Source organism: Rhinatrema bivittatum, chromosome 1 (genome assembly GCF_901001135.1).
Source record: "Rhinatrema bivittatum chromosome 1, aRhiBiv1.1, whole genome shotgun sequence".
NCBI classification, from domain to species: domain Eukaryota; kingdom Metazoa; phylum Chordata; class Amphibia; order Gymnophiona; family Rhinatrematidae; genus Rhinatrema; species Rhinatrema bivittatum.
Window position 1 is genome coordinate 225,558,984 of NC_042615.1, and position 20,331 is coordinate 225,579,314.

A 20,331-nucleotide genomic window follows, 5' to 3' on the forward strand; every position below is an offset into this window, starting at 1 on the left:
GTAATGAGGAAAATGCTAATAACAGAAAGACCAACTGGTCATTTGGCAGATATTTAACTATAGGAGAACTGTTAAACCAGTTGCTTCACTTGTCTGGCAGTTCTCAAGGCTAAATTTGCAAGTGGATACTGACACACCAGCAGTAAAGCCTGTTCTCGTATAAATGAAATGTGTAAACTTATCAAATTGACATCAGAACTAGCATTTCTAGTTTACAACGATGTAATGCAAAACTTGCTTTAGGCTGTATCTAAAATCAAAATGAAATGCAATAAGTAAAGGCCAAACAAATTTCAGCTCTGCGACTACTGGCATATGAAAGTAGTATAATCTACAGGTAAATTACAGCTATAAAAAAATCTATGCACGCCGTTCACACTCACGCATATATTTTATGCTCTTGTTTTATACCGTTTTATATGTACGTACTTTTAGCCACTCACCGTATCTTGTATTTGAACATTGGGTTTGTGCAGACTGAAAAGTACGTCTGTACAATACTAGATATGCACCCTATTAAAAATATATCCTTTAATGGGCTGTCATGCTAATGAGGTGAGAAGAGCACTGTAGTGGCTATGTAAAGGGAAAGCGGTAAGTAACCGAAAGAGCATCATCTTCGAGATAAGTGTGTTTTAAAATTACTTACTAAAAGCACAGTGCATGCACTATTATAATTATCTCCTGTGCAATTTGAGAGGAAAAACAGACAACTTTTTATCTGTAAATTTAGAACAAAATTCATAAAAACAGCTTTAATGAAAAAAGAAAAGAAACAAAAATAACTGCAAGAAAGGTAAAACACTTACCCACTTTTCTGGCCCTGTGATAGCCCCTTTCTAGAGCCTATTTTTGTTCTGAGATTCGCCGCGGGGAAAACTTGCAAATCATCTTTAGGGTGCGCAAAGGCTTCTGGGGATTGTCGTTCCAGGAAGTAGCCGGCGCCGTTCGCTACATTGCAAGCTGGGGAGACGAGAAACTACGAACCCCGCGAACTGAAAGATACTGCAGGAAGCCTGGGCCAGAATGTTTACTGGTCGCTAAGCAACAGGACCTTGAGCGGCAGGCATGTAAAAATGCCGGGATCAGCCATGTTTAAGTGTAATTACAAAGCAGGTAAACAATGTACGTCAGCAAGGTGTGAATATGCATTTATTTTGTGACTACAAGAACATGTATTTTTTACATGATTTTGTTAATACTGTAACTTTCACTTAAAAGTAAAATGTCTCAGTTTTTGTTAAATTGTAATCTAAGACGGATTTCCTTTTTACTGTAAAATTTACATCTTTGTAAAACTTTTATTTTCTCACTACGACTTTTGAACGGGTTACATCAGCAATTCTTCTGTTCCTCTCCAATAGGCTACATAGCGTCAGCGTCAATTTTTGCCCGGCCCTCTCTACCCCAGCTCTGTTCCAATTGGCGCACCGAGAAAGTGTGGCGTCTGTGGGCTGGTTAGCCAGTTCTCCAGAGTCGGGTGCGCAGGCGCAGATCCGGGCTGCCACTGGGAGTGCGGGGATCGCTGTCTGGGGGTGGTTGAGATTCTGCTGTTGTTGCTACTTTGCACGGAGAGCTCGATCCGCGCGTGCGGTGAGGGGGCGGGGGGTGCTGGTGACCTGCACGCGCAGAAGGTTCCCGGGCTCGTTATCGCGGACACCTGCGCAGAGGAGACGGAGACGGCGGTGACGCCGCCACCGTTGCTGCTTGTGGCTCAGCAGTTCGTCGGAAGCCGGGGGAAGCGCCGCCGGCGGCTGCGGCAGAGGAGGGAATGATGAACAGGTTCAGAAAGTGGCTGTACAAACCCAAGGTGAACATTGCTGCGGCGCGCCCGTGTCTGAATATCCTTTGTGTATGTGGTCGGTGGCTATGTATGAGTAGGTGCCGCACATACATAACGCGTGTGCATTTCTATAATATCTGTACCTACAGACTCGTGCATTGAGCAGCAGAAGTGGAGACGTAGCGGAGGCAGGAGGACTCCAGCGTCCCATCATCCAGCACACACACAATGATGTATATACATGTGTAACGTGTGTGCGCGCCGCTGCCACCCTCCCCCCCCTCTCTACCTGTGCTCAGAACCTCTGCTGCCAGGGCTGAGGGTGAGGGGTGGTTTGCATTATGTTGATAGGGATGTCTGGCTCTCCAGGTGCTGGGATGTTGCGTAGCGTGTGGATGGGGGGCTATTGCTGCACGCAGTGAGTCTGGCAGCTCGGGATGAGAGCAGAGGGAGGCACGTGTACTGCCGCCCCTTTGGGTGACGGGCATTCGCTCGCCTCTTGGCCCAGGCGCCGCTGGCCCCCTGTTTTGGGGGACGAGCTGGGATTTGCTGACTGATAGTTGCTGGTTCTGCGCGATGATGCGGAGCGGATTTTTGCTGTGTCAGGCAGACGGCGTGATCCTGTGCCCTGTTACGGTGACCGGCTGGTTGGATGATATCCCCCTTGGACTTTAAATTTCGGGTTGCATCGGCGCGCTGGCTTAACTCTGCTGCGCTTTAGAAATTACCTCGAGTTTGAAGAGGAAATAAAATGATATTTGTATTCTAGCACTCAAAATTTCGATGTTTAGCGAGTCTTGGTCCATGGTGTTTTTTTTTTGGGACTCTAGCGATGCACGTTTAAATTAGTTTTTTTTTAAAATTTGATCTGGTTTTCGTTACTCCTAGCTTTCTTGATACGTTTGGGTCTTAAAGTACATTTTTTCCTTCACATTACGAATAGTGGGAAAGAAAAATATATTTTAATATGTTTACTGCTAAAAATAACTCTTGATCTGAGGAAATCATATATGGCATAGGACAGTCCTGAGGTTGTAGGGACGTTTGCTCCTACTATTTAGCCCCAGACTTTGTACAACAAAGTGGTTTAGTGGTTCCTAAGACGCAAGGCAAGTGGTATGACCAAGTGAAATAACCATAAATAGTAATATTTGCATTCACCAGGTTTCTGCATTTTAAACATGTCTGCAAGTTTTTAAAATTACTTACTAAAAGCACAGTGCATGCACTATTATAATTATCTCCTGTGCAATTTGAGAGGAAAAAACAGACAACTTTTTATCTGTAAATTTAGAACAAAATTCATAAAAACAGCTTTAATGAAAAAAGAAAAGAAACAAAAATAACTGCAAGAAAGGTAAAACACTTACCCACTTTTCTGGCCCTGTGATAGCCCCTTTCTAGAGCCTATTTTTGTTCTGAGATTCGCCGCGGGGAAAACTTGCAAATGATCTTTAGGGTGCGCAAAGGCTTCTGGGGATTGTCGTTCCAGGAAGTAGCCGGCGCCGTTCGCTACATTGCAAGCTGGGGAGACGAGAAACTACGAACCCCGCGAACTGAAAGATACTGCAGGAAGCCTGGGCCAGAAAGGAGGCCCATGCCTCTCGAGGCATGGGCCGTATAACTGGGCAGACGTGCGGCAGGCAAGAGGGAGGGGGGCACAGCCTAGGTGCGGAGAGGGGCGGACAATGGGATTAGGGGCCAGTTCAAACCTGAGCATGAGCCAATGAGACAAGGAAGGCGGCGTCTCTGAGCTCAGGTCCTTAGAGGTAGGGCGGGGTGGGGGGAGCACATTTGCAGCCTGGAAGCGAGAGCAACAGGCTGATCTCAGCACGGCTGTGCTACAACAGTTTTGCTTTTACTTTCACTTTGCCTCCAGCACGGCTGTGCTGTAAGAGGAGCAGATCAGCTATAGGAGCAGGAACGATTTCTTTGATTACATCATTGGGTAAAGTACAAAGATTTTGTGGCTGATAGGCAAAATGTTGAGAATATTAATGGTAATTTTGTGTTGCTAAGGTCTGGAAGGTATGCTTACCCCCCCCCCCCCCCCCTTTTGCATTGAACTGGCTCTGCATTACCAGTACTTTATTTAATGAAAAGGCTTTGAATGCATGGCTGCTTCTGCCTGGAATGTTATTTTATTTAAGGAAATGCCTTAGCACATGGCTGGTTATATATATTTTAACTAATATATATTTAGTGAAACGCCATGGGCACATGGCCACACTTTACCTGTTGTTATATATATATTTTATGAACTCATGGCTGGCTTTCAGCACAATGCTTGCTCTGCATGTTGCTGTATTTATTGAAAGGGCAGCGAGTGCAGGGCTGGTTATCTTTCACTTGTAGCCTCTTAAGAAACGCCATTGAAGGGGTCTACACATGGTGAATGCATAGGTGGTTAGAGCACATGGCTGGCAGTAGCAGGCTTGGTAGCTCAGTGGTTAGAGCACTGATCTTGTAGGCTTGCTTTACTTTAAAATCGACGTTTTCTATGTATTGCTTTACCCCTCGCTCTCTAAATTGCTAGGAAGTGGGCAGGCTTCATGTCTACCATGCTACCTCAACAACCTGTGGATGTGCTTTGTTATACCTAAATAATCTGACAATTAAAAAGTAGCCAGCATCCTGTAGTTGGGAATTCTGATGATATGTCTATGGGACAGCGGTACGGCATTTGAGTGCTCAGCCAGGTTAACAGGATGTTTTTTTATATTAATCCTAAAGGTGATATTTAGTATTCGGTTACCATTTAAAGGGACAGCTGTCCCATGTGCACGTTTATACTGAATTATAAGGGGTACAGGACCCTCAGCTTGATAGATATGATTTAGGCTGCGCTATGCAGCTCTATACAAAGTAAATTAAAATATTAATGAAAGGTCGGCTTACATCTTAGCATGGTATTGTGGTTCTTATTGGAAGGGCTTGCCAGCAGAGGTCAGCACATGGCAGCGGCCATTTTGGGAGGTCAGCACATGGCAGCGGCCATTTTGGGAGGTCAGCACATGGCAGCGGCCATTTTGGGAGGTCAGCACATGGACTTTCAGGATTTTCTTTTACTATTACTTTTCTTTTACTCCCCAGGCACCCCCCCCCATGCGCCGGCACTCCCACCTCCCCACGGAGTCCGGCCGCCCCTCGCCCCCCCACCCCCACCTTCCTCAGCTGCCCCCACCCCCATCCTATTCCCGTCCAGCCCCCCCAAACTTGCCGGGCCCAAACGTGCGCCCACCCACCGCCCCCCCCGTACCCCGGCTGCCCCCTCCCCCACCCACCCCCCTTAGCAGGTGTGCGCACACCCACGTTTGGCTACCTATTCATATGCCCCCCCCCCCCCCCAAAAAAACTGTGCAGGATCTAACCATTTAATATGTCTACACAGCATGGCTACCACTCAGTTTGCTATGGCTTCTGCCCCGTCCGCACTTATGCCGGACCAGGCTCAGGCTCCAGCCAAGCGAGCACGTCGGAAGCCAAGCAAATTGCAGGAAAACTTTGCGGCAACGCCAGAAGTCGAAAAACGTAAGACCAAGACACAGAGGAATAAGAAGAGGAAATCCGCAAGCACACGACAACCGCGTAGCATCAGCCATTTGGGCTGCTATGTACCGGAGCAGCCCCCTCCACGGGGCATGACCCCTGCAGCACCGACCCCTGCAGCACCGCCACGAGAGAACTTCGGCAATGTTACCGAACGACAGCTGCGTCAGTTCATGGACCAAACCTTGTCAGCGGCTGCTATCCATGGCACGGACAGGGTGAAGGCAATGCTGGATGCCTTAACGCATACCACTAGCCCATCCCCTGGCTCAGTGCCCATCGGTCCACAGCACGGTGCAGCGGGCAGCTCCAACAGTTCAGCTGGCAGCACCCAGCCACCAGCACGTCAACAGACAGCTCATGGACAACACGGGCAACCGCAAGAAGGACAGAACTGTGAGTACCCTGATTTAAACCGGGGCCAGGGTAATGCGCAGGTACCCCCAACACAGCCCAGTTACCCACCACCAAGGAATGGCAGCGAAGTGTGGCTGGGGCCACAAAGCGCTCCTACTGACATTTTCGCTGCTATGAAAGCTATTTTCGATAACTGGCATGGGCAGGGTAATGCTAACACTAGCCCAACACAGGAAACAGGGCAGTCAGGACGACCCATGGGGGATATTTTACTTGTGACACCAACCCCAGCCACAGCTACAGCTGTTGGAACACCAACCCCAGCCACAGCTACAGCGGTTGGAACAACGGTGGGTCAGCTGGGGACCAATGGGCACAATACCACTGGTAGCTCAGCCACGAATGGCAATAACGCTGCACAATACACATGTACAGTGGGCTCACTAACCGCACATGTGTCAGAGGCTTTAAAAGAGAAAATATGGCGCAGCGAATATGTAGATATATTCGAGCTGCTCAGGAAAGAAGGGGAGGGTTCCGATCCCAAATGCCACGAAGCGTGCAAACTCTCAGCTAGGGAGAAACCCTTCATCGCTAAGACGCTAGCTAATTGGTCAGCAGGATTCAGAATTCTGTCATCCATCATAGGTCAAAAATTTCCTGAAAAATGTTGCTCCTTAATTGCTTACCAGGACGTCATTTGTGGTGCTTATCGCACGTATGGCAGTACGGCTTGGTTGGAGTATGATGAGCAGTTCAGAAGGAATATGGCTGTGAACCCAGGTTTAGAATGGGATCGCAAGGATATTGACCTCTGGCTCTCAAAAATCACACCGTACCGACCGGTGCAGGAGGTTGTCCCTGGCTTCGCTGGCAATGCATACCAGCCGAGTACATGGTTAACTCCTCGCCAACATACTTTTACGGGAAGATTTCCATTTCGGCAAGGTCAGCCCTTTCGTCAAGGGCAAAGGTGGGGGCAAGCCACTAGATTTAGGGGCGGGGGGGCTCCCATCTGTAGGCTGTTCAACTCTGGTTTTTGCAGATTCACTGCTGCCTGCAAATTCAGACACGCCTGCATGGGATGCGGTGCAGGCCACCCTCAAACAAAATGCTCAAGGGGAGGAACCATCCCCCACACAGAGCAACAATAAATTCATTAGAGCACCTACCCCCATTAAGATACATAGCTTGCAGGTCTGTTTAAAGGGTTATCAGCCCAAGGAGGCCAGATGGCTATACGAAGGGTTTTCCCAAGGTTTTCACATACCTTTCCTGGGGCCAGAAACCGCCACAGAGGCTAAGAATCTGTTATCTGCAAGGAATAATGAAGAGGTCATTGCACTAAAGATCAAAAAAGAAAGCGACATGGGTAGGGTGGAAGGCCCATTCAATGACAAACCTCTACCTCATTTTAGGATTTCCCCTCTTGGGGTGGTTCCCAAAAAAGAGCCAGGGGAATTCCGAATGATTCACCATTTATCCTTCCCAGAGGGTGGGTCAGTGAATGATTACTTGGACCCCGAAGCATGCTCGGTCGCCTATGCCTCATTCGACCAGGCATTAGACATGGTGAGGCATTGGGGGCAAGGGGCATGGTTGGCAAAAGCCGACATTGAATCAGCCTTCCGCTTGCTTCCAATACATCCAAGCTGCTTCCATCTGTTGGGGTTTCAATTCCGAGGTAAATATTACTTCGATAAATGCCTCCTGATGGGCTGCTCTATATCTTGCGCCTACTTTGAGAGGTTTAGCACATTTGTGCAATGGGCTGTAGAGCAGGACATCGGGAAAGGGAAAATCATACACTATTTGGATGATTTTCTGTTTACCGGCCATAGGGACACACAGGCCTGTGCGCAAGCCCTCGAAGCATTCACCCGGAAAGCTGACGAATTAGGTATTCCGCTAGCTAAGCACAAATCAGAAGGACAGTCACAAAAATTGTCATTTCTCAGTATCGAAATTGATACTCTGCAAATGGTCACACGCCTACCGCCCGCAAAACTAGAAGCGTTACGCGCCAACATATCTACTACCGAACAATCACGCAAAATCACGCTAAAACAAATGCAGTCACTCATTGGTCACCTCGATTTCGCTTGCAAGATCATGCCCATGGGTCGCCCCTTCATTAGAAGATTGTCCCAAGCCACAGCAGGTATTCGCAGGAGCCATCATTTCATTAGAATCACCAAGGAGCTCAGGGAGGACCTCATAGTATGGAAGACATTCCTAGGGGAATATAATGGGCGGACAGTTTGGAGGGACCCAATCATGACCAATAGGGAGCTGCAGCTCTACACCGACGCAGCGGGGAGCGCTGGATTTGGGGCCTATCTGGCTGGGAAATGGTGCGCGGAACGATGGCAAGTACAGTGGGAAGCCATGGGTTTACTCGGAGACATCACTTTTCTCGAATTGTTCCCCATTGTTGCAGCAATACACATGTGGAAAGCATGTTTCCACAACAGAAGAGTGGTTTTTTGGTCAGACAACATGGCGGTTGTACAGGCGATAAATTCTCTCACCGCTCACTCCCCTAGGGTCATTAGGCTATTGCGGGATTTAGTACTGCTCTGCCTGCGCATTAACCTGGTCTTTAAGGCTAAGTACGTTCCGGGGGAAGCTAACGGCATCGCTGATGCATTGTCTCGTTGTCAGTGGTCTCGTTTCAGATTCCTGGCCCCGGAAGCAGAGCATCAACCTTATCGCGTCCCTCCTCGGATTTGGGAATTAGGGTGCCCGGAATCGCCTCCATATTGAGACCGGCTCTGGCAGAGAGTACGGGGAGAGCATATGCACGCGGCTGGAGCTTGTTCCAAAAATTTTGCCAATCAAATAACACGCAAGTTTAGGGGACAATGACAGAGAGAAATGTAATGACAGAGAGAAATGTAACAGAGTTCTTGCTCTACCTCAAGAACTCGGGGGTATCAAGAGCACAGGCAGGGCAACATGTAGCTGCTATTGTTTTCGTCTCCAAACTATGGGGTATAGGCACAATTAGCAACTCCTTTCTCATAAAAAAAAAAGATATTAGAGGGTTGGCGGAGACAAGAACTAGTTAGAAGGGACGCCAGAAAGCCTATCACACCAATGCTGCTACAAGCACTGGTAAAGGAGCTCCCCAGCCTAGTTTGGGACAATTATGAGGTAAAGCTATGGACCGTGGCTTTTTCACTAATGTTCTTTGGGCATTTAGAAACAGCGAGCTTATCCCGAGGGCAAAGGTGACCACCAGGGCATCGGATGGGGGTCTCCTGATAGAAAACATAAGGCTGGTTAAGGAGACAGTACAGATCTTTCTCAGGCGAGCAAAAACTGATCAACGGGCAGTAGGTCGCTGGATTACATTATACCCGGCTCATACGGGGGAGATATGCCCCGTAAGGGCTACGACAGAATACCTCAAAGTACGCCCGCTGGGGGGAAGGCCCTTTCTAAAACACAAAGATGGCAACGCGCTATCGCGTTACCAGTTTATCAGTATACTACGCAAAGGCTTGGAAAAGATAGGGGAAGACGCGGGAGCTTATCACACACATTCATTCCGAATAGGCGCAGCATCCTTCACCAGCAGCAGCGGTTTAAGCGAAGATCAAATTAAGGCGCTAGGGCGGTGGAAATCCGGTAAATTCAAAACATACATACGACCCAATAACCAGACAGCCCAATGAACAGTTTCACTGGGAAACATAAAAAGCATATATTTACCGTCCTGTTACACATAACCGTTTTATTTTGTCCACCATAGACTCGTCAGCGGGGAGCGCGAAAGTGATATGGATCATGGGGCACTCGTACATTTATTGGGCGTACATTAGAACCAAGAAAAAGACCTCCAGCGAGCACATGGGCATACCGCGTAGCAAGGCCAGCTTATTCTGGCTCGGCAAATGAGGGATGAGGTGGGTCCAACTAATGCCTTGCATCCTCCAATACGCCAGGCAACTACCACAGCCTGATATTATCATCTGTCATTTGGGCGGTAACGATTTGGTCGCAGTCAAAAACATTGACTTAATAATCACGATCAAGAAGGACTTGACTGCAATTAAGGCTATATGGCCAGCCGTGGTATTGGTATGGTCCCACATTATCCCCCGATTGGTATGGAGGGACGCGAGGTCGCACAAATCCATCGAAAAAAGCAGGCGCAAATTAAATAAAGAAGTGGGCACGTGGTTGAGAGCTATAGGGGGATATGTCATCAAGCATGATGATATTTCGCTCTCATGTTCAGGCATGTATAGGCCAGATGGGGTTCACTTATCAGACGTTGGGGTAGATATCTTCATCCTCGCCCTGCAAACAGCCACAGCAGCTTTAGTTAATTAGTGGGGGTAGAAAACAAATAAGGTTTTACTGTTTCCTACTTTGGCGGGTACCCTCACCGGAGCATAAGGGGATGTATCGCTGCATAGAGGGGAAGTTTTTGGTGTTGGGGGAGGGGGAAGGGGAGGAGCACAGCACCAAGGACTTTGCATAGGGGGAAAGCGGGGGCATGGATATAACTAAGCATGGCGGAGACCGAGATAATGGCCGGTCTGGGGGTGGCCCAATGAAGGCCTGGCATAAGCAATAATCGCGGCCCGCAAGGCCAGGGGTGGGAGGAGGCGGCAGAATACTGCACGGAGCGGCAGTAGCCACGGAGGCGTTCACGGAGCGGGATGCCAGTGGCGGGTGTTCCCCTTCACGGAGCGGAAGGCGGGATTGGCATTCACGGAGCGGGGTGCCAATGGTATACCACCTTCATGGAGCGGAAGGATGGAGGGCTGCCGTCTCCAAAAAAGCATTGGGGTGGGAAGAACAAGGAAGGTACCGGTGAGGGCGTGGCATTTAGCTAATGCCAATTGTTTAAGCTGCTGCAATATAAAGTAATAAGGTTATAATGTTAAATTTTGGCTGTGGCCGTTTCTTCCACTTAATAAAAGTTATCCTGGTTTACCTACTCTGTTGTCGCGTGGTCAAGGGTGGGAGGGGCGGTCGTCCGTGAGCTACGGCGTGCCAGAGTTAAGGAGGCCCGCCTCTCGAGGCATGGGCCGTATAACTGGGCAGACGTGCGGCAGGCAAGAGGGAGGGGGGAGGGGGGCACAGCCTAGGTGCGGAGAGGGGCGGACAATGGGATTAGGGGCCAGTTCAAACCTGAGCATGAGCCAATGAGACAAGGAAGGCGGCGTCTCTGAGCTCAGGTACTTAGAGGTAGGGCTGGGTGGGGTGAGCACATTTGCAGCCTGGAAGCGAGAGCAACCCTCCCACCACCCCACAGCGCAAGGGGATACTGGGATTGGGGGGATAAGTCGTCACAGCCATAACAAAAGGAACAGCGGGTGCCCTCACCGGAGCATAAGGGGATGTGTCGCTGCATAGGGGGGAAGTTTTTGGTGTTGGGGGAGGGGGAAGGGGAGGAGCACAGCACCAAGGACTTTGCATAGGGGGAAAGCGGGGGCATGGATATAACTAAGCATGGCGGAGACCGAGATAATGGCCGGTCTGGGGGTGGCCCAATGAAGGCCTGGCATAAGCAATAATCGCGGCCCGCAAGGCCAGGGGTGGGAGGAGGCGGCAGAATACTGCACGGAGCGGCAGTAGCCAGGGAGGCGTTCACGGAGCGGGATGCCAGTGGCGGGTGTTCCCCTTCACGGAGCGGAAGGCGGGATTGGCATTCACGGAGCGGGGTGCCAATGGTATACCACCTTCACGGAGCGGAAGGATGGAGGGCTGCCGTCTCCAAAAAAGCATTGGGGTGGGAAGAACAAGGAAGGTACTGGTGAGGGCGTGGCATTTAGCTAATGCCAATTGTTTAAGCTGCTGCAATATAAAGTAATAAGGTTATAATGTTAAATTTTGGCTGTGGCCGTTTCTTCCACTTAATAAAAGTTATCCTGGTTTACCTACTCTGTTGTCGCGTGGTCAAGGGTGGGAGGGGCGGTCGTCCGTGAGCTACGGCGTGCCAGAGTTATGTTTACTGGTCGCTAAGCAACAGGACCTTGAGCGGCAGGCATGTAAAAATGCCGGGATCAGCCATGTTTAAGTGTAATTACAAAGCAGGTAAACAATGTACGTCAGCAAGGTGTGAATATGCATTTATTTTGTGACTGCAAGAACATGTATTTTTTACATGATTTTGTTAATACTGTAACTTTCACTTAAAAGTAAAATGTCTCAATTTTTGTTAAATTGTTATCTAAGACGGATTTCCTTTTTACTGTAAAATTCACATCTTTGTAAAACTTTTATTTTCTCACTACGACTTTTGAACGGGTTACATCAGCAATTCTTCTGTTCCTCTCCAATAGGCTACATAGCGTCAGCGTCAATTTTTGCCCGGCCCTCTCTACCCCAGCTCTGTTCCAATTGGCGCACCGAGAAAGTGTGGCGTCTGTGGGCTGGTTAGCCAGTTCTCCAGAGTCGGGTGCGCAGGCGCAGATCCGGGCTGCCTCTGGGAGTGCGGGGATCGCTGTCTGGGGGTGGTTGAGATTCTGCTGTTGTTGCTACTTTGCACGGAGAGCTCGAGCCGCGCGAGCGGTGAGGGGGCGGGGGGGTGCTGGTGACCTGCACGCGCAGAAGGTTCCCGGGCTCGTTATCGCGGACACCTGCGCAGAGGAGACGGAGACGGCGGTGACTCCGCCACCGTTGCTGCTTGTGGCTCAGCAGTTCGTCGGAAGCCGGGGGAAGCGCCGCCGGCGGCTGCGGCGGAGGAGGGAATGATGAACAGGTTCAGAAAGTGGCTGTACAAACCCAAGGTGAACATTGCTGCGGCGCGCCCGTGTCTGAATATCCTTTGTGTATGTGGTCGGTGGCTGTGTGTGAGTAGGTGCCGCACATACGTACGTGTGTGCATTTCTATAATATCTGTACCTACAGACTCGTGCATTGAGCAGCAGAAGTGGAGACGTAGCGGTGGCAGGAGGACTCCAGCGTCCCATCAGCCAGCACACACACAATGATGTATATACATGTGTAACGTGTGTGCGCGCCGCTGCCCCCCTCCCCTCTCTACCTGTGCTCAGAACCTCTGCTGCCAGGGCTGAGGGTGAGGGGTGGTTTGCATTATGTTGATAGGGATGTCTGGCTCTCCAGGTGCTGGGATGTTGCGGTGCGTGTGGATGGGGGGCTATTGCTGCACGCAGTGAGTCTGGCAGCTCGGGATGAGAGCAGAGGGAGGCACGTGTACCGCCGCCCCTTTGGGTGACGGGCATTCGCTCGCCTCTTGGCCCAGGCGCCGCTGGCCCCCTGTTTTGGGGGACGAGCTGGGATTTGCTGACTGATAGTTGCTGGTTCTGCGCGATGATGCGGAGCGGATTTTTGCTGTGTCAGGCAGACAGCGTGATCCTGTGCCCTGTTACGGTGACCGGCTGGTTGGATGATATCCCCCTTGGACTTTAAATTTCGGGTTGCATCGGCGCGCTGGCTTAACTCTGCTGCGCTTTAGAAATTACCTCGAGTTTGAAGAGGTAATAAAGTGATATTTGTATTCTAGTACTCAAAATTTCGATGTTTAGCGAGTCTTGGTCCATGGTGTTTTTTTTTTTTTTGGGACTCTAGCGATGCACGTTTAAATTAGTTTTTTTTAAAAATTTGATCTGGTTTTCGTTACTCCTAGCTTTCTTGATACGTTTGGGTCTTAAAGTACATTTTTTCCTTCACATTACGAATAGTGGGAAAGAAAAATATATTTTAATATGTTTACTGCTAAAAATAACTCTTGATCTGAGGAAATCATATATGGCATAGGACAGTCCTGAGGTTGTAGGGACGTTTGCTCCTACTATTTAGCCCCAGACTTTGTACAACAAAGTGGTTTAGTGGTTCCTAAGACGCAAGGCAAGTGGTATGACCAAGTGAAATAACCATAAATAGTAATATTTGCATTCACCAGGTTTCTGCATTTTAAACATGTCTGCAAGTTTTCAATACCCCTGGACCCAAGGCATTCTGTTTTTATATCTGCTGATCATTGGTAGTGATACTTACTAGTTAATACTCTTGGTGCTATTTTTAGAGAATAAAATGATGTAAGTATTTTAACAAGCACGATGTTTTTAACTTTTTATGTTTTTTATCAAAAGTAATTTAAAATTTATTTATTTATTTCGCATTTTTCTATACCGAGCTTCATGGTTGAATACCATATCAGATCAGTTTACATCGAACGGGGGATAGAGAACTTGTAACAAAAACGGAACAGTAAATTATAATCAGAAAGAGAGCAAAAAGTTACATTAAACAAATTTAAATTAAATTTACAAATAGTTTACTCAAAGTGAATATCTGTGTAGCCTATTAAATTCTTTTAAAATTACTTCCTAAGTGGAGTTGAACATATAAATATAACATACTATTGTAGCAAATTCCAAAAGCCACTTACGCAGGTAAACCCTACGGAGTAAAAGGGAATACAATGGACAATTCAATGGCATATATGTAGCAATTTTCAAAGGCCCATTTAGATGAGTAAAATGCATTTACACATGTAAAACCCAGTTTTAAGTTGTAAATGCTTTTTAAAATCCAGCCCCTTTAATGCATTGCTTTATTGAGCTTTTAAGATTAAACTAAGAAAATGTAAAAGATAAAGGGCCTGATTTTCCAAAACATTCCAAACTGGGTTTCACACGTATAAATGGGCTTTTGAAAATTGCTACACTATATGCCATTGAATTGTCCATTGTATTCCCTTTTACTCTGTAGGGTTTACCTGCGTAAGTGGCTTTTGGAATTTGCTACAATAGTATGTTATATTTATGTGCAAACTCCTTTGAAAATTTACCTGAAACAGTACATATTTTTACCATGGTAGAACATAATTCAAAAGTTTAAAATTGTAAAGGCGAAAACAAATTTTTCATTTGAGTTCATGTTGATTGTAATTTTTTTTGTGAAGAATAAATAAGATGAGTTTTAAAATTTACTTTGGCGAACTATTGTGTCTTAAAGCGCATGTTTTTTTTGTAGGGGGAAACAGTTGAGTTACCTGTAGAGTATATTGTTGGTTGGAAGGTACCTGGTTAAAAAGTTGGTACACACAAATCTGGTGTTAATTCCTATCACATGAAAAATTGAAAAGGCCAACTTGTTTTGAACTAGTTTGATGTTGTTTCCTACTTTTTATAAAGAGTAAACTTATTAAGTAGTTCCATGGAAACTAAAAGGTGAAAACTGGCCAACAAATATAACCAAGGAGCTGTTTAAAACCATGTATGGAAATAAGGGGTGGTGTTTGATTACTGGTGTTGATGCTGTCTGTAACATTTTGGCTTCAATATATGATGGCCCTTGGACTTTAGATTCTTTTTTCCGATTTAGCTAATTATTGAATAATTTTGCTTGCTTTTTATTCAAGTAACTTATTTTCCTGCTATATCCAAATCTGCTGAAAACAAAATAACTTATTTACTTCTGTTTTCATCATTCTTTGCTTGCATCTATATTTTAATACCTGTTGGGTAAAACAAAAATAGAAATGTTGTAATGCTTCATAAATTTGGGCCATCAAACTTTGGTTACTAAGTGATATTTGTTCACAGCTGAGTGGATGAAAAGTTCAAAATATCTTGTTGTGCCATGTAATTAGTAATATATAAAAGAAACATCAAGTAACCTCAATAGCAACTAGTTTAACAAAGCATGTGATGCTACAAAAATAAACCTGTAATAACTGACTCATAAATCTTGTGGTAAATGCCTGTTTGTCTCTGGTGACAAGTAGATTCAGTGAGCCTCGCTGATGGTTCAGGTGATTCATTGTACTTCATCAGAGAACAACACTTAAGCAATTGCCTTTTTTTCAAAATTCACAGCTTTAGGTCTTAATTTTGATGCTGCAGGCTTTTTTTTTTTCTCTTACAGAAGGTAGGAGGAGAGAGAGTGTGTTCTGGGGCCACTGTATGTTGATGGAACAGTAGTTATTGTGTTTGACCTCTTCTGTGAGAGCCAGGCATCCTCTCTTTTTCTTCAGAAAGATGGTTCTGGGTTGAAACTGAAATGCTTTTAACGTGAACTCCTACTGTTGATAGAGGACGAGAAAAAAGAACACTTTTTAAGGCCTTATTCAGACAGGATTTTTTTCATTCTGTACCTATTGTAGGGGGTGGGAATATCTTTATTGAACAAGGCCCTATTTTGAAGAGCAGTTTCCCCACTGATCTGTATGAGAAACAAGAGGAAAGCATACAGAAGCACTATTCAAGGAATAATGGATATAATTTTGCCCTTCCTTAGCCTGATGGAATTGTGGTTTGTTTTTGTATCCTACTTGTGTGAATGCTTTTTCACTGTAGCAGGCATTTCATTATTTGTAATGGGAGTTTTGTTGCATTGCAATGTATTAGGAAAGATCTCCTTAAATCCTTTTACTTTTATGTCAGCAAACTCGTTTTAGCAAGAGCTCACAGTGATGCCCCTACAATAGGACACTTCCCTTTTAGTTCTTATATTTGTAGCTGAAGGGCCTTTATGCTGCATTGGGTAAGATCAAATACAATTCAGTTAAATTAAGGCGAGAGGCATGAAGCCAAAAATGGATGTGTACTGCATTTATTTTGGTGATATCAGAATTTTGTCACTTACTGACCCTCTGATGGGAAAAATCACTGCAAAGATTTGGAGGATTCCTTCAGGAGTTGATAACAGCAGACAAAAAGGAAGATGCTGATTAACCATATCAGCTTTTGAAAGAATCAGTCCTAAGATCCAACACATATTTTTTTACTGTGAAATTACTATTATAAAGCACCTTATTTCACAAAGGTAGTTAACCCATTAGAGCAGTTTTGTGATCTGTAAGTCATAAAACTGGCCTGTATAGGTTTCTTGCAGGTCACTTATTTGCAGAGTGACTTATGTCCACAAGCTTGCTTTAAGCAAAATAACCATAGGAAAAGACCAAGACTATATAAAATAAATATTGTATTTTGGGTCTATTGTCTTTTGTGTACTGTTGGGTTACCTCTGACTAGAATAAGATTTTTTTGGTTTTTTTTTGTCTAGGGGTAAGGATGGTGGGCGACAGCTGGAATAAAACTGCACAGTTAAATGGACTAGCTTGTGAAATTGGAGATGTATTTTTAATACAATTTATATATAAAATATCATCATGTCACAAGTCGACACATTTTAGCTTTAAAAATCTTTGCCATGAATGGAATTGGTAATATAGAAAATGATAGTACCTGCAAGAAAACATTTATTTATTTATTTTTTAAATACCAATTGTTTAGTATGTGCATGAGCAGAAGAATTTGGCTGCTGGTTTTTTTTTATTTTAGAAAGATTTATAAGATATTTCTCTGCTATAGTTGCTTATTTTTAACCCCTTGAGTTACAGAGCTGGATTAGTTTAAACATTTGGTTTCCTTTTATATTATTGGCATTGGAAATGATTACAGGGAAATCTTGGTTGCTGATGTGTATTATGCCTAGGTTATAGGTAGAAATTAAAGTAAAACTTGCCCATAAATGTGTATTGGGAAAGACTTAGAGCCTGCCAGGAATATAGAATGTAGTATATTAGGCACTCGCAAGAGGAAGAAGCAAGCTCTTTTTTTCCCCCACATTGACAGCTCTTATTAGAACAAGCATTGCCCCGTTAATATTATAAGGAAGGAGAGCTGAATTCATTCAAAGAAAAATTTTTTGTGGTCATAAAATTTAATATTTTTACTGCGATTTAAGCTTTGACGCATTTGTTTATTTTATGAGTGTTTAGATCTCTGCTTTTACCCTGCTGTTTTATATATTTTGTACTGTGACTTTTTTATAATTTGCATTTTTAAACTATGTACTTCTATTTATAATTCTATTGTAAATTGAGCTTTTTGCCTAAAAAATGGAAAGGTGATTCTGAAATAAACATAATGACCTGAGACTACTTCATGGCTGTTATGTAATTGCGACATCTAGTGGCTGGATTTGGGGTCCATGATTACAGGGTTGTGGAAGGAACCTTCATGCATTGCTCCCCAACTGAGGACTGACATTTTAGTCTTAATTTATGACAAAATATTTTTTTGAAGGGGGGGGGGATACTTGTCCATTGTGTTTGTTGTTTGGAACTACTTTGGTCCTGGAGAGCCTTGGGGGGGGGGGGGGGGGGCAGTTTTTATTTTCCTTTTTCCTGAACATTAGCATAGGACATCCAGAGGACTTATTGTAGTAAACAAGAAGAGAGGATTTATTGGTTGTATATGAAATTAAAGCAGCCGATCTTTATGCACCAAGAATGTGATATAAAAATTACTCTTCATGAATTATTGATGGTGATTTTATGGGTCTTTCAAGGGGAGAGACTTTTTTTTTTTTTTTTTTTTCTCACAAGTAAGCATTAGTGTGCGTGGCCCAGGATGCACAGCAGTGCAGCTCCAGTTGTGATATTCCAATGTATAATTTCATTCATTGTAAACATTTTAATAACTGAAGAAGGGACCCGTATGATCTTGAAAGCTTGTGGACTACAGCATCTCCTTTCTTGGTCCACTAAAAGATATTGCAACTTTTAAAATGCTGTTGATAGCAACACAAACACTCTGTTGATTTTAGTGAAGGCAGAAACCTAATTTTGTAATGATTTTAAGGATTTTTAAACTGCTGTGGTGATATTGTTTTAGAATGTTGCTTAATCAAGTAAATAATTACTTACCCATATACTGAATTTTGATGGGATGGAATATGTAACAGATATTAATAAAACAAAGCAAGTTTGATGGACTTAGCAATTGAATTAAGCATAGATAAGTATAAGGATGTTGCAAGGCACCTTCAGGCTTGATATCCTGGGTTTCAGGGTTTGAAAGACATCAGAAGAAACCAGAGATGTCTGGCAGCCTGACTTTTGCATACTGCTGGTCATATTTACTCTTTATTGTATGACATTTTTAAATTGGGGGGTCTGCTGGCCACTGCAGTGGTGGTTCCTCTGATGACCTTACAAATGGTCACTCTATGAATTGGTGACCAGTTCAAAGGTCATCAAATGATTGTAGCTCAGTACTGATATTAGTGTATACATTATAATAGATCTGTAATCTACTGCATCGAATAGGAAAGGTATAGCCTTCTCTCTTTTTTTACACCTCACACTCACTTTAACCACTTATTTGCTTAATAAAAATGAAATGTCCAAAATAAACAATCAAGTGTTAAGACTATTTGTTCATATACATCAGAAATGAATGAATTCCCATGAGATTTCTGTCCTCCCAGAGGCCAGTTTCTGCCTGATGTGTGTAGATTGTGAAGAACGTGCTGGCATGTACATGCTGCATATTTATAACATTTACATTATGTAGGAGGAATTGCAGCAAGATTAGTTATGCGACTGCATAAAAATGTTAACTTAGCAATATTGAATTGTCCAGACTTAGCTTTTCCAATCATGTTGCACTTAACTAACTCATTGGTTGCTGTAACAGATAATGGTGCAGCTTTCATATTATTTCAGATGTTTATTTTACCTGTATTCAACATGGTTTCAGTTCTTCACATTCTGCGGATTATAGACTATTGCACAGGAATGCTCAAGGATACTAATAAATAGAAAAGTTTACCACTCTTGATTTTAGAGGTAGGGCCAGAAGATTACTCTGTGTACTGGTGGAAGTGTGTAGTTGATTTATTGGCTCACAAAGGGAAGAGAAGATATTACAGCCTGTGTGCAGTCCCTATCCTGCTGGGACCACCAAGGAAGAAGAAGCCATAGGAAAAAGTGGTTTGGTAGGGGAAGATGAGTAAGGGGGAGGTTGTGGCAGAGATCAGGTTCTGGGGGAGGGAAGGTTGTAGCTGGGATAGCTATTGCAGACCCATAAGACAGCATAGACAGCTGCCTTGGTTCCACCATAGCTGTCCCTCTGTGGCCCTCCCCCTAGCTCCTTGCTGCTGTGCTGGGCAATCCTGAGTCTGGTTGCGTGAATACTGGGAATGAGGTGTCCCAAAAGGGGAAGAGACAGGATTGTGAGGAATTGGTGGCTCATAGTTGGGAACCTTCATTTTCAGTTTTTTATTTTATTTTTCCTGGGATTTTGAATGCTGTAACAAAAAACAAGACAGTGAAAAAATTACCCTTTCACTGATTCTTCTCTTCTCTGCTGTAACAACATAATCTTTCCTCTGATTCATTTTTGTTATAACATTAAAATTCCCAGGAAAAATTAAAATCAAATAAAAACTGAAAACTAAGGTCCAGGCATTCATTTACATTTACAGCCTGAACCAGTGACACCCATTACAGAGTTGCAAGGGTAGGAGGGAGTTAGTGGTGGTGGACAGGATTTGGAGGCAGCTGTCGGGAGGGGCCCAGGGAATTGCAACAGTGGAGGATGGGAGGTGCTGGTGTCAAATTTTGAAGGCTTCTAGGATGATGTGAAGCTTTGAGCAAGCTGTTTGTGAAGGAGAGGGGGGTATATAGAAAAGCAAGTTTGGAAAGAGGAGAGATGACAGAAAATTATAAAATGGAGGAAAGTATAAGCTTTGAAGAGGAAAGGAAAACAATGAAATATTAAAAATAAAGGGATACAAAAACTCTGGCATAAAATATTCAATAGGAATGATAGAGTAAAGACCACAAGTTAGATCAGAGGAAGAAACAGTAGAACCAAGAAACTGGCTAGGTGTTTTGAAGACTCACGTTAGTATGGCTGCTG

At 44.7% G+C, this 20,331-nt stretch overlaps 2 protein-coding genes across 4 annotated transcripts in view; one reads left to right on the forward strand and one right to left on the reverse strand.

Annotated features, from left to right (window-relative positions):
- The window catches only part of CFAP99 (cilia and flagella associated protein 99), a 270,815-nt gene extending 269,802 nt beyond the window's left edge, over nt 1-1,013 (reverse strand). The window contains exon 1 of the mRNA XM_029592263.1: nt 810-1,013. The gene's annotated coding sequence lies outside the window, so the exon portion shown is untranslated. The remainder of the gene's footprint in view (nt 1-809) is intronic.
- Nucleotides 1,014-3,551: 2,538 nt separating this feature from the next.
- Nucleotides 3,552-20,331, forward strand: part of ZFYVE28 (zinc finger FYVE-type containing 28) — a 629,789-nt gene continuing 613,009 nt past the window's right edge. For 2 of the 3 annotated variants that reach the window (XM_029592232.1, XM_029592241.1), the window contains exon 1: nt 12,157-12,438. In XM_029592232.1, coding sequence (XP_029448092.1) covers nt 12,400-12,438 — 39 coding nt within the window. In that variant the 5' untranslated portion in view covers nt 12,157-12,399. Of the gene's footprint in view, nt 3,732-12,156; nt 12,439-20,331 lie in introns of those variants that run through there. The other variant, XM_029592250.1, reaches the window with a different exon arrangement.